Source organism: Argopecten irradians, chromosome 12, assembly GCF_041381155.1.
Source record: "Argopecten irradians isolate NY chromosome 12, Ai_NY, whole genome shotgun sequence".
Taxonomy (NCBI): Eukaryota; Metazoa; Mollusca; class Bivalvia; order Pectinida; family Pectinidae; genus Argopecten; species Argopecten irradians.
Window position 1 is genome coordinate 34666788 of NC_091145.1, and position 14550 is coordinate 34681337.

General features: G+C 34.2%; 1 protein-coding gene across 2 annotated transcripts; it reads left to right on the forward strand.

Annotated features, from left to right (window-relative positions):
• The first annotated feature begins 1192 nt into the window (after positions 1–1192).
• LOC138304737 (serine/threonine-protein kinase pim-3-like) lies at positions 1193–12937 on the forward strand. Of its 2 annotated transcripts, none has more exons than XM_069244985.1 (5): positions 1193–1314; positions 9123–9229; positions 9414–9825; positions 10875–11051; positions 11225–12937. In XM_069244985.1, exons 1-5 carry the CDS (start codon positions 1269–1271, stop codon positions 11404–11406), a joined length of 924 nt encoding a protein of 307 aa, XP_069101086.1. In that variant the 5' UTR covers positions 1193–1268; the 3' UTR covers positions 11407–12937. The 2 variants fall into 2 exon arrangements, with proteins under 2 accessions (XP_069101086.1, XP_069101085.1); XM_069244984.1 differs by lacking the exon at positions 1193–1314 and adding an exon at positions 8807–8990.
• Positions 12938–14550: the final 1613 nt, after the last annotated feature.

Consider the following 14550-nt stretch of genomic DNA (forward strand, 5'->3'; position numbering starts at 1 on the left):
TAGACTAGATAATTGTGGATAATACAGTCTGTGTCCGGATCTTGTGGATGGTGTAGTAGGCAGATTACACGGGTGGATGATGTATAGTTTCGTGATAATACAGATTTGGATAAAGTTAGTAAATTGGCTGTGGCATGGGATATAGTATGATCATTTACATTGAGGAAAACCTGCTGACGTGGTACGGTATACCTGGAGTTATATTATAAATGTCACAACCTCCTTATCCAGTCCGTTGATATGACCTAGTGATCATATTGTAGGTGATGGTGCAAAGATACATGATGCGTTTCAATATATATGGTGCGTGTCTTCAAAATTATTGCTCAAATCTTCAAACAATAAAAACATATATCCGTATCTATAGTCGATAATTTTTACCAAGAAAGTTAATCATAACAGCCAAATGCCAGTGTCCAAGTTGGGTAAAAATGACTTGTTGTTTTAGTATAGTATATATAGAGCAATAGCAATAAATGTCACAAAATAATACCACAACCACCTTCCAACCAAGGTGAAAAAATAGAGATAAATTTAAATTGATGATTTGGAAAATCCTTTAACCAGGCACCATTCACCAATCCTTGATGTCGGAAGAAATGTTTGCTGTTTTATTTCAGTGCAAACTTTTTCGTATTTTTCTGCAATTTCTAGATATCAAAAAATATTGAATACGATAGTTTCTGTTTCGCACTTTTTAGGTTGGGTCACTCGGTGCGTGTTATGGTCAATCGCGTTCACAAATCACGCATGTTGTATGTTGTTCTTCTAGTCCGTGTGGCACGTGATCAATTTCCATATAAGGTTTCATGAGTACATTTTACAGGTGAAAAGTCACGTGAATACTTTTATGTTGTTAGTATTTGGACCCAATTGGGGTCAGCTGTACATAAATCGGAGAGAAAATCAGCTTTGTGAATAAAAAAAAACCCAGATGCATTCAAATTTGGAAAGAAAAAAATGAAACGTTTCCAAACCACGGCGCTAATAGAATTATCCCTTTGCCATACATTCTTTATATATTGTCTCTTTGTTTTTATTTTAAGAAATTATTTCTTTCCTTTTAGGAAATGTGGCCTCACAAATAACGAATTTCTGGGCATGCGTACTCGAGAAAGAATGAAGGTCAAGTACAAAATGGAAGGTGGCGTTGATACAGAATTTGACCGTTTTTGAACTCGAAGTCCTGTGTCAGTGCTTGTGGACATATGGAGCGGGGCGGTTGAGCAGGACAACTATAAAACATCATACAGTACCCCATTCTAACAATGGATATTAATTTTGACGACATTGGGTCTTTTCGAGAACAGAAAGGTATGTATCATTTTATATGAACTTAAGATTCGATATACATTTTTTCCTGATTCCACAAGTTGGGAAGACTAGGACCTAACATTGAGAGGACATTTTCAATTTAAAACTCTGGATAATTTCCCGCCAATAGTGCGACACTATAGATTATGCGCCCTTTCTTGGATTTTTTTTTTTTCCGAAGAAACATCATTTTTATTTTTCGGACAAAAATTATTGAAATTGTTATTTTGTGCTATTTGCTCGAAAGTAATATTTCACGTTTATATTTTCACGAATTTTAATATGTCGATATTTAGACTCTAACAGGTTGGGCACAACCCTGCATATGGGTAACAGTTACCCATTTGAGTAACAGTTACCTGTTTGTGGTAATTAATAAGTTACCCAATTGAGTAATTCTGTGAAAAGAAAACACATAATGTTGTTTTAAAAATCATTATCAAAAAAGGGCGCCATAATTTTTAGAATGCCTTACAACTGATCTTAGACTCTATGTTTCTGTGGGTGAAATATCAAATTCTGTTGTCTAACTTTTTTGTAAGATGACAATTTAGGTGCTCTCCATTGACTTCAGTGTATAGCCATCAGGGAAATTCAGTGCAAATGTCATGGTTGAATGAGTTTTACCTGTGTTCTAGTTTTAGCACCATAGTAAGCAATGGAGCTGCTTTAGTTTGTGACTTTTATCAAATTTGAGACCATGAAGTTTGTCCCCTTTTGATCAATAATGTACTAAATAATGTTAGTAATGGTGCCATGTCAAAATTATTACGCCCTTTTTTGATAAAAAAGTTTAAACAACTTCATGCATTTTTCTTACACAAAATTCCTCGTTTGGGTAACTTATTGATTACTCAAACAGGTAACTATTACTCAAATGGGTAACTGTTACCCATATTCAGTGTTGTGCCCAACCTGTCTAAATCTATGGAAAATGCGTAAAATTTTCTGATATGGATTTTATAATCGTAGAAAATAGTTGTAAAGTTATTTAAAAAAACACACACACACAAAAAAAACACGAAAAATGCGACAAAGCGCGCGAAATTATCAATACATGCACACGAGAATAATTACGAAAAGCGTACAATTATAAAAATCTTCAAAGGTTGCTTAGTCTGAAACAAATTTTTTTAAAGATACAGCAAAGCCTATGAAATTATTAATTTGTGGAATTTTATTCCAGACGATAATCTCCTCGATAATTCAAGAGGTATATAAGATATTTTTTACATATACATCGGGAAGCCGAAACCATCTCTGTATTATACCGTAATTGGTGTATGGATTTGTTACTTTTAAAGTGATATCTTCAAAATATTTTCACAAATCGGATTTATTTAATTATGAAACATAAGACAAATGCAAAAATTAGATTTACTTGCATGTCGGAAAGTATTGGAAATAAATGCAATACTTTGAGAAAAGTTGCATAAAGTTCCTAAGTAACAAACGCTTCTACTGCACAAATTTGAATGTGTAAATTGTACTTTATCAAGTATTGAAGAAGTTGAAATTTCAGCGATTTAGGCTATTTTTAGTAACAGATCCATACTCCAGTTTGGGTATAATACTCTAGTGTGGTTGATTTGTATCCGGATACTTCGGATTTTCTCAACTGCGGCAAGAAATAGAGAATGACCAGAGGACTATCTTTCATTTTTTTATTGAAAAATTGTGACGTTAATTGATTAAGCAATCACGCAAGCTCTGTCCTGTATATGTACCGACTATGAACAGGTTGGGTACATGCAACTATTTATAGCTATACAAAACTGACGGTAAACATTTTTGAAGATAAAAATGCTTCCGAAAACCGACTCCTGAAACTTGCAGTGGTTGTTTATAACGATCATTCAAATATATTGAAAGCAATTTTGATGAGGTATAGTTAAGCTGGTGGTTTAAAGTGGTTGCATAGTGTTCAAATTATCCTTATACACATTCCCTGCAAGTTTCAGAAGTCGGTTTGAGCGCAAGCATTTTATCTCCAGAAATGTTGTTTTTCGCTAGTTTTGTATAGCTATATATAGCTATTATAGCTATATATCGCTATAATAGCAATAAATTTACATGTGTCCAACCTGATAAAGTATAAAAGTCTGTAACGGAATATTTGTATCTGTAGAGTCTGATTTATCCTCTGGAAGCCGATTCCCGTTTCTTGTGGTGGTTGATGGGATAAATGAGTATAGAATGCCGTTAAAGATAAACATAGTGACTAAATAAATGTTACAGCTATGTAACCTAACTGTTAAGGTTATAGATAGTGAGATGCAGTAATGGTATACAGAAAAAAAAACATGGATTGACAACTCCGCCTAGTCAAATTGGTTTTATTTCTTTTTTTATGGCACTTGTTGACTGTGAATTGCAAAACATATGTATAGCGCTTTTATCAAAAGAAAACTAAATTTTAAAACGTTAATTTGAATTTGCGTTTCATATTTGAATATTTATAACCATTTCACTTGGACAGTATTATGTTGGCAGAAATATAAAATCTCAAATTGGCAGAAGCAATCCGTCTTCGAGTTATCGCCCTTCGTCCGTAACGCGCTCTACATGTGATGTACAGTAGTTGGGGAGGGTCATTACATAAGCCACCAAATATAGCCTTCCACAGTACCAAGGCGTTTGACATCCATGAAACTCATAGATAACGAAACAAAATACATGTTGTGTAACGTCAAAATAATTAAAGTAAGACCGCTCGTGCCTCTATTTTATTGTACGTCAACATGCCCATCCTTACGAAATTGGACTTTGATGAAATAACTTTTCATCGGTTTTTAAAAAATAACATCACAGCGACTGTTTGCCATAACAAGATGGAGAGGTGTGCGGTTATGGCATCATTAGTTGATATGAAAAGTCCAGGCCTATTGTTATCTATGTTTACATTGACTAGTTATATAATGACACGCAAATAACAATAAATTAATTAAATGGCATTAGCTGATGACAGTAGAATACACTAATTATATTTATATATTTTGATATCCGTAATAACTGCATTAATCAATTTTACAACGGAAAAGCTAATGTAGAACTCAAAAACATAAAGGCATATAAATATATAATACGTTGTAAAATTGGTAAATGCAGTAATAACGGATACAATGTGATTAAAATCAGCGGTTTCATACTCCGCTTACTTCGTGGAGTACGAAATAATCGGAGTATCAAACAGCTGATTTTAATCACATTGTTACGGATATGGAAACATATAAATATAATTTGTGTATTCTACTGTTATCAGCTAATGCCTGATATTTTTTTCTAAAATTCGCAATTATAGTTCCTGTTCAAGTTATATCGATCCTGTATCGGTTTGGGTTAGGGTGACAACGTCATTTTTATGCAGATGTATGAAATTTTTAATGGATAATTGACCTTTCAACGGTAATAAAAACGTAGACATTGTTTAAGAAAATGAAGTTACTGAGCCTTTCATAATTTAGTCGTTTATTGTGTTTTGACATTACGTGTAGTGTAATTGATCTTAGAACAACACAATAGGCTACCTTTATCACCGCTCAAGGTTTTGTAATTCAAACATCACCAAAATTAAAAAAAAAAAATAAATAAATAAGCAACACGCAATTACTTTAAAAGTAATAAATTTTCCTTAATCGTATATCACTTTATTTTTATAAAATTAAATTACGTTAAAAATCAAAGCATCATTTTCATATGTGAAAATCTACAAATGTGTAATACAAATGTACATGTAGTTGATAGTTGGAAAGACAAATGACATAACACATACACGCATAAATCACTAATATATTTATTTACAAACTCTCCGCATGTAGTTTGGCGTTTTTCATTGGTTGCTGTAGTTGTTTGATGAAAACGCGGATATGTCCGTTATAGGTAAGTTATAAAAGTGTCATAATGTGTTTGCCGGATATCGCCACAACAGGAGGTGCTTACACTGTGACACCGCCTTAGTCCAATTAACAAGCACTTCAATAAACCAACTGTTCTAATTATTTAGTCTAGACTATCTATTAACTACCAATTAACTAATTAGAACATCCAATTATCACTTAGACAGACGACCGGTGCGTTGTACAAGGATTTTTTATTACTTGAACAAGTGAGTTACTTCCCATAGGCCGTTCTTTCTATAAAAGTTTTGAGTTGCTTCCCTTTGACCATATGCATTTTGATATAAGCTCAACAGACAGAAATGAATAATCGTAACTGTCTTAAATGTTTCTAAAATATTAAAATAAAATTTCATAATAAATGATTTGTTATAATACAATTTCATGAGGATACTCGCCCGTATTTTGAAACGTTGAATTTGGAATCTGTCAATAATAACAAGAAAAATCATAACTTTTATATGTTTATTTAAGCGTCCCTAGATTACCGACATTCCCTTTGAACTTTGGCCATGACATATGTTCACTATGATTCTAAAACAACATTAATCCCGACTAACGGTCAGCCATGTGGTTAGCCATTTAACGGTAACGGTCTAACACTGTTGTTCTAACGTTAATTAGTGATTACAATGACACTAGCGATTCACCCAAACCTTCAAATTTGAGTAAACCATTGGCAGAATGGTTTTATGTCAAGAAAACACAATATTTGAAAATGACCTTACAAGAGGGAAGTTAACATATGGACTCAAATTGTCGTAGTAGAGTAAATCGGAGGAACTCGTCTGCTTGATCCTCTTTAGTGTATAGGGTTAAAACATTATAAGGCCACAGCTCATGGGTCATCAATGCACAAAGTTGGTCAGAATGAAGAGAAAACGATCTCACAGCGATTCAGAGGAAATGGTCCGCAGTAAAAGAATCAGTAAGTCTACACATATTTTTATAATAAATAATAATTTTAGACAGACATCGCTGTAATTAGATGTTTCAAAATTTGGTAAAATGACGGCCGTCCGACGGAATGATTGTACTTGGTATTTAATTTTACCGTAACCGCCTGTTTAATTTTAATCTACATATTAACGAGCTTATTGACAAATTATTGGTAATTTAATTAATTACTACAAATCGGTTATATGTGCCAATCTTAACAGTCTGGTGTGGACATATATAACGCCCGCCGTGTTTACTGTTTAGGTAGAGTATGTTTTGGGTGTGATGTGACCCCCGGGGGACACATGATACCTGCCCTAGTGGACAGGTGTGAATTAAACAGTATCACTATATATGTGTGCGGTACCGGCCTAGCTTCCTTATTCTCAAACATATCAATATTGTAACAACCCGGATTACATATTAATAGCGAAGTCTTTTATTCGAAATGGAGACAGGTAAGATTACTTTAACTTAAAGATATATAATGAATTATGAATACATTATATATAAAATCTATTATGGAATTGTTACTTCAATCTTTACTCAGTAATTTGCTCGTGTTAAAAAGATCTAAAACAAAATGAAAGTATAGTTTAGGGAGTGCTGTCGTAAGTTAATAATATCTAACAAATCATTTTACTTGGATGTCAGCTCTTCGACCTTTGACGAATTACCGGATTTATAAAGTACATAATTCGATTTTCAATACACTTATAAAACTTGATTTCGATAATGTATTCCATTTTAACAATCGGATACTTCCGAATGCAATATAAAAAAAATAGAATTTGAATGCAACTTTATATTTTTTTTATTTAAATATTCTAAGAACTCGTAAGTGGCAAATGCTTTGTTAGCAGTGTATATAATCCATTGTTATTATTATAGTCATTTAAATTAACTTATTTCTGGTTTTTGCACGCACTTTTTTTGGTCAATTACCACTTTAATTCGGCTATACATATTTAATTTTCAAAAAAATGGTGTATGTCAAGACTTCAGAACATAACGTTAGACGTTGACTACTCAACTCATCTATATGTGTGTGTATGGAGTTACCTGCCCTTCGACCATAGGCAACACTGAACTGTTGACTATGTCAAAGCGCAACAAAGCAGATCGACTAATGCTTAAATCCGTGATGTGCGATAGACATCCCAGCAATGTATATGATAATCCATTACACTTTGATGATTAGTTATTCATGATGTAGCTGGACATTCACACAAATGGGCAACGTATTCTTTATTTGGACGAGGTAGTATGGATCTCTGTATGGTTTGAAACATTGGAATAAAAACATTAGCATTTCCATATCGGATGTAAAATAAATAATCGTAATCCGTGCAAAACGCCCATGGGAACGACACGACCAGTTACGAACGGGATTGTTTTGATATTCACGGTTGGATGATTTTACGCCTACGTATTAGAAATGGAATGTAGACTAGTGCGTTACGTGTCGATCAATGAGCGGCATAATATCGCACGGAAAGCTCTCACTACATGAGTTAATATACAAGTCGGCATCCCATCGTTTGTTCGACCACATAAAATCAATTTATCAAAAGCGGTTTCTGACAATATCCGATTGTAAATATTGTATGGCCCGTTTCTAAGTAGATTTACCTGTAGAGCAAGTCTTGTCATATCGAGGAATTTTATCTATTTTTACTTTGTCGTGTTCGATACACATCCCGTGTACCCGTGGGAACCGACTACCTTACAGTTACTCACCTGTAATATACGTAATTGGTAGGCGTCTATCGAAACACTCATAATGCCGACTGTTGTTCTAGACATATAACTGCTATCTCTTTATAAACACAAAAGCAGTTGTGAAAACAAGTCGAGCCTTAAGTTGTATGTATATCTGACAAATCCATGCATTCACTAGGGAAAATTGTTTCCTGAGATGTACTAATTCAAGCTGTAGGCTTACTCATTGAATAAACAAAAAAAAGGTTAGATTTAAAATTAACTCTATTGGAATGGACCAGAAAAAATATCATTGTTTTAATTTTAAAGTATAGTTTTCTATAAGAACTGGAACTTTAAAATATACCACTGTTTTGGTTTCGCTTCGGTAGATTAAGATTTTTATTTTCAATTTTTAGAGAAATCTAGGTACCGTCAAAATAAATTAATTTTGATTCATAAGTACAGTTTTAATAATTTTTCATGAAATCAATCAAGAGTCAAATGAGTACTTTCATATCGCATGGTATGCTTGCACCGAGTTGCCACGCGGTATCGTAGTATTTGTTTGGGTACGAGTATGCTACGGGGGCTTGTCCTTTCCCGAACGCGGGAAGGATTTTCATTGGTCAACGAGCCTGTAACTGAGTACCGCGAAAAGCTATCGCCATGAGTCGAGCTGGCTGGCTGCCAAGTTCAATGAATTCGGCCCAGACGATATCCTTCACCGTAAAGAAATAGTCCCCTGTCTACATCAACTTGAAATCGATAATTTTACATATTGACATAATATTATACCATTTTGAAGCTGAAAACAGTATATTAAATGTGAATTTTATGAAAAAATATCAAATAGATAAAATAAAAATTCTGGCTCGGAGCCAAGAGGCGGGTTGGATAGGCGGAGTAATCGCGACCCAGTTCTCGCACTGGGGGTTCAACGTTCATACTATATACACTCGTAGCTTTGAATGCAGGATCAAAACACGACAGTCAGTCGATCTAACAACGTGGCTCAGTGCTCAGGATTATTTACGTATAACGATTCTCCATGTGGATTTTACAGTAGCAACATGCTTTCTCGAAAGTTGGGAATGTTTTCCTATAACCATAATACCAATATGGAAAAGGATAAGCAAGGTAATTCATCGGAAATATCAAAAGAAATGTCTTCTGAAGTTCTGTAATGTTTATAAATTCATGTTAGATACGCCTATCTACCTTTAGTGGAGTTAGCCATATTTAACATGTCATATCATTTTCTCTTTACAGTGAAGGACAAAGATGCATTTCAGAGGATGTACACAGTTGGTCAACATTTAGGCAGTGGTGGTTTTGGAAAAGTTTACAGCGGAACACGAAAAAGGGATAATTTTCCTGTAAGTTTACAAAAGTTTGTCTTATGTTTGCCGCGAAATGTCATTTACCACGTGTTTTTGCTTTTCTACGAGAAGAAAAGAAATAACAAACTAAACAATTTTGTCTTTTTTTAATTTGAACTGAATTGATTTTGGCTTAATTATTTAAATATATCAATAACTATGTATTATTATTTTCTTTCAGGTTGCCATAAAAATCATCACCAAAGAAAAAGTCACAGAGTGGGGACAGCTAAATGGACATACTGTGCCAATGGAAATTTGTTTGTTAAAACGTGTGAACAATTGTGCTGGAGTTATTAAAATGTTGGACTGGTTCGAGTTGAACACAAACTATGTAATTGTGATGGAGAGGCAAGAACATGTGCAAGATTTATTCGACTACATAACAGAAAAAGGTGCTTTGGACGAGGAAACTAGTAAAAACTTTTTCAGACAAATTGTGGACACACTTATTAACATTCATAGAAACGGTGTTGTTCATCGAGACATCAAAGACGAAAATATTCTTGTAGATTTAAAAACTGGTGAACTTAAATTGATCGACTTTGGATCTGGTGCTTTCCTAAAAGACACAGTGTATCTCGCATTCGATGGTGAGTGTCAAGGATTATAAATCAGTGTGAACATATTGGATCTAAAAGCGAGCATACAGCAGTAAATTGTTACATGTGTGTGTGTGTGCTATTTGCTGCTACTGTATACTTAGCTTACACAAGATTATGTTGCTGCCAAAGGCCTGCCAAATAAGGGTGGGGAGTCTGGGGGAGCATCTCGTAACAGTCGTCTCGCGCTGCGACTTGAACTGTGTCAGTTAGGGAGCTAATGTAGTCTTACGAAAGTTCGGAGTTGTGATTTAAATATTTTTTCTTGTTAAACTATTTATTTCATTTCTGTTTGGTAAAGTTTATTGAAATAGACGGGGTATTTCTTGGTGCTCGTGTTTGGGTACAGGGATAGGTCGTTTGGGCTGGTTGCTATCAACTGTGCTCCTAGCGGTAGCAAACGAGGTCACGATCATTTACTAAAGTCAATTCAGCTGTACTTGCCTGAATAGGCGAGGTATGCGAGGCATTCACTATAGCGGGCGCGGGTAATCCAGTCTAAGGCGATATACACATTTAGAAGTGGCGCACTTAGAGTTAGAATAAAACTTATACAAAAAAACTTCACTCTAGTTGTGACGGTGTTAATAACAGATGTTGAATTTGGGAAGGTTGATGCGGCTGTTGGAATCTAGTTAACATAAATATGACAAATTTAGAAGTTCAGTTGGTATCCAGGTGCTGTGGCGTTACATTACCTGTGGGTAGTCATGCGTAAAGATTGACCTAGGTGTATTTTATCTATGGGAAAATTATACATTCCTTGAGACTCCTTATAGATACAGGTACATAAATTTAATGGTAGCCTAGGAGAGGACGCCAAGGGCAGGCCAATGGCAACTATTAGTCATTGCAATTAAAAAAACAAAAGTAATTGAAATTTTATGATTTTTAGTTTCAATAAACATGTTATCCATGCATATGAATAATAAATATGAAATGTAAAATTAATTTGAATATATAGATTTAGAATCTAGATGTCTACAACTAATTCAAAATATTTTCATAATTTCATATTTTTTAATTTTAATGTTCTTCAGGTACACGAGTATACAGTCCCCCAGAATGGATAAAGTTCCACAGGTATCATGGTCGCTCTGCAGCTGTTTGGTCTCTGGGAATTCTGCTGTTTGACCTGGTTTGTGGAGATATTCCATTTGAGCAGGACGATCAGATTATCAAGGCTGAAGTTTCCTTCAGAGGACGAGTGTCTCATGGTAAGTTTCATTTAAAGAAAAAATCAAGATACTGTTAATTTAATTCTAAATTGAGTAAATTGATCCGACAAAGAAATTTTAATTGCGTATTAGATAATAGATATTTTGTATTTTGAAGCCTTTTGATATTTTGAAATGAAAATTAAATATTTCCTTCAATTTTGCCTTTTCAGAAGTGAAAGATTTGGTGAAAAAATGCTTAGCTATTCGTCCATCCGACAGACCAACATTAGAAGAGATCCTAACACATCCATGGCTAGCCTCCACGGTACAGCCAGCAGTAAAAACGCCCAACCACACCGGCAGTCAGGGAATCGTGGACGCGGTTTCCATGAGCAGTCAGGAAAGCATGTGATGAAGGCATCTCGCTAGGATTTGTTCTAATAAAACGTGTTCATATTTATTAATGACTATAAGCTGCAACACAGCAATGCAATATTAACTGTGAGACCATTCCACAACTCAGGGAGCTGCAATGAATTCATTGACATTATATCTACTGTGGATTATGAAAAACTTCATACAAATATTTGAAAGTGGATCAAACCCCTCTCTATGTGCCCACATGCTCATTCAAATGAAGGAAAGCTAGGGATGTGAACATTTGCCAAAGACCACTCTAAAATTCTTGTTGTGATTACACCATATTTGTTGGACTTTCCAAGGGTGGCAAATATGGGACTTATTGTGATAGTATGAGAGAAGAAACGCTCAAATTTTTTTTTATTGCATACATATTGTGATTCTCATTCAGCCATGAATTTGAACACAATAATCACTGCCACTTCAATGCAAAAAGTTGAATTTTTTCTTCATTTCATGTCCTTTTCTATTTATTAAGCTACAAAGCTAGCCGTATCAGTAATTTCACATGTAGTAGAAGTAGACTAGTTGTTTTTGGTGTAATTTTGACAAAGGTGCTGATAGAAATTGGTAATTGCCATTTTTTTTATTAATTTTTTTTATACACATATTTATTTTGTGGTTTTTACGTCAAATCCTCCTAAAACAACGAAATGACTTTACATGAAGTCATAATTAGATCCTTTCCTGTATTTCTAACTATAAATATAATTCACCACTCAAGAGTACTAATTCTAGACCTTTATTATTCCTCTTTGACACCTCAAAACGCGGCTCTTATCACTGATAAGGGGCTTAAAGGTTTCTACTAGCACAAGTGTACTACTAAACCCACTAAATCTTGTAACCACATCAGACAATAGTTTTGCTTAAAATTGCTTCTTTTATTATTTTAGAAGTTTAAAAAAGCAAAATTATTAGCTATGGTTTTCAGTGTAATGTGAATTTTTTATTTTAAATCTTTTAAAAAAGGTTTGAATATTATACATGTATTGCCCTTTCTCTCCGCCATAAAAACTCATTTCCATCATATATGCCATTTGTACATATGTAACCTCATTTATTTATTAAGCATGGTGTGATGTGTGGAATTATTTGTGTATACTTGTACAGACGAATAGCGCATACATAAAATGGGTGCTTTTGGAGTGAATGGTCCTGAAAAAATGGATGCGACAGATATTGATTGAAAAGAATTTGAAAATGTATGCAAGCATTTATTGTGAGTAAAAATGTGTTGAAATGAAAGTGAACAGAGAAAATGTTAAATATATAAATGTGTTGCTTGGAGGTTTTTGGAGTTAGATATTTCCGTGTGGAAAACTATCCAAAGACTTGAGACAGAGTGAGAGTTTGATAAATGGAAAAATGCCTATATGAATGCTTATTGTATTTATTAATTTATTTATTCAGGAGAAGAAGCAATTTTCTCCTTTGAGTGTGTGCAAGTACGCTTGTAAATAACTTATTTTTATATGAAACAAAAGAACACAAAAATCCCAGAATAAAATATATAAAATTTATATTTGTATCTTTGTCATATTTAAGTGAGGATTACCATGGAAATGATCAGAATGCCTGGATTATTACAAGATCAACATTAAATAAGCCTGAATGGACATGACCGGATGTGACCTGACCTGACCTGACACTGAACAGAATAGGCTTAAAATTATCATATCATAAAAGAGTCATTAAGGTGGTCAACAGATGATGTGACAAGTTTCTGCTTCAAAAAATAACTTTTATGATCATCATCTTGATCTGTTGTCTGTATAGAAAATTTAGAAATGGCCTAGTAAGGTTTAATACTGCGCAGTAAACTGAACATTACAAATGATTATTGGGAGAGATCCAACGACATGTAAAAATAATCCCCAGGAATGTCTTGTTCAAAACATCCTGGTTAGTTTTCCGGGAAGTATGAAACACTAAACGTCCAAAGTATTTACAGTACGTGTAAATTTACCGTTGTTTTATTATCGTTAGGTTAGCCGATAACAAAAATAAGCGGCAGACAAAGTATTCCCAAACTACCTAACTGGTATCATTTAGTTTTACGTTTCGCACCCGACTGACCCGAGTGAAATGATACAGAAACAATGTATACTATATAACTCCGTATAACATTGTATAACGTTGTCTATATGTAATTAGCACCCGTTTACCTATTCCACTGATTTTCATTCGTAATTTGAAACTACGTTAAATATGTACACGTTGGTAAGTAACTGATTGACACGTTGGTATTTAATCAATTTTATTGTTAAATCATTTAATTAAACGCTTAGAAATCAAAATCTTTATTTTAGGCTACAGTATTCATTTTAAAACCTAAAACTCAAGATTTTCATCTGTTTGGCTTACAATGGCAAATCGTTTTGAGATTTACATAAGTCGGGCTGCCACGTGGAGTTGAAGTCAGTAACGTGTTGCGTGCACTACGCATTTGTTATAGTGGCGAGAAAAATATTATCGATTTATTACGTCTAGGCTACTACGCTCATCGTACTACGGCTTGAGTTGGTATGTAGAATCGGAGACAAACCTTATATAACAATTTATTACATACAGATTGAATCACTGGGAAGCTCTCTACATAGAATACCGTAACAGAATTTTCTATATAACTGAATTATAAAACGTCGACTCACGACTCTCGAAGTATTAGATTCAGTATATAGTAAAAGTGAACTACGCAGTATATATATAGCGCTTTGTATTTATAGAATGACCAGTCCGCGGTACGAACTGGAGTCACCTTCCAAGCCACTAGCGGTTCACGTGATCGTAGTATATACACAGAGGCACTAATACACATACCATGTAACTATATAGTGTATCCAAGGTGAAGGTCGCCTGAATGTGGGCTGAACGACTCGGAACATTCTCAACATAGTTGGATCTGACACCCGGTGCTGTAACACTTTTAAATGTATATATTATCTGTTACTTAATAACGAAACTAATACATATAGGAAGGTCGACGTGAGAAGCAGGTTACGTCGATTTTCACGGACCATAGTATTTTATAATTTCACACAAGTAGCACGTTCAACAAATTAGCACCGAATAAAAACAATAATATTTTTCATCGTGCTAATAGATTTACATTTGTTTGTATATCTTATAAAAA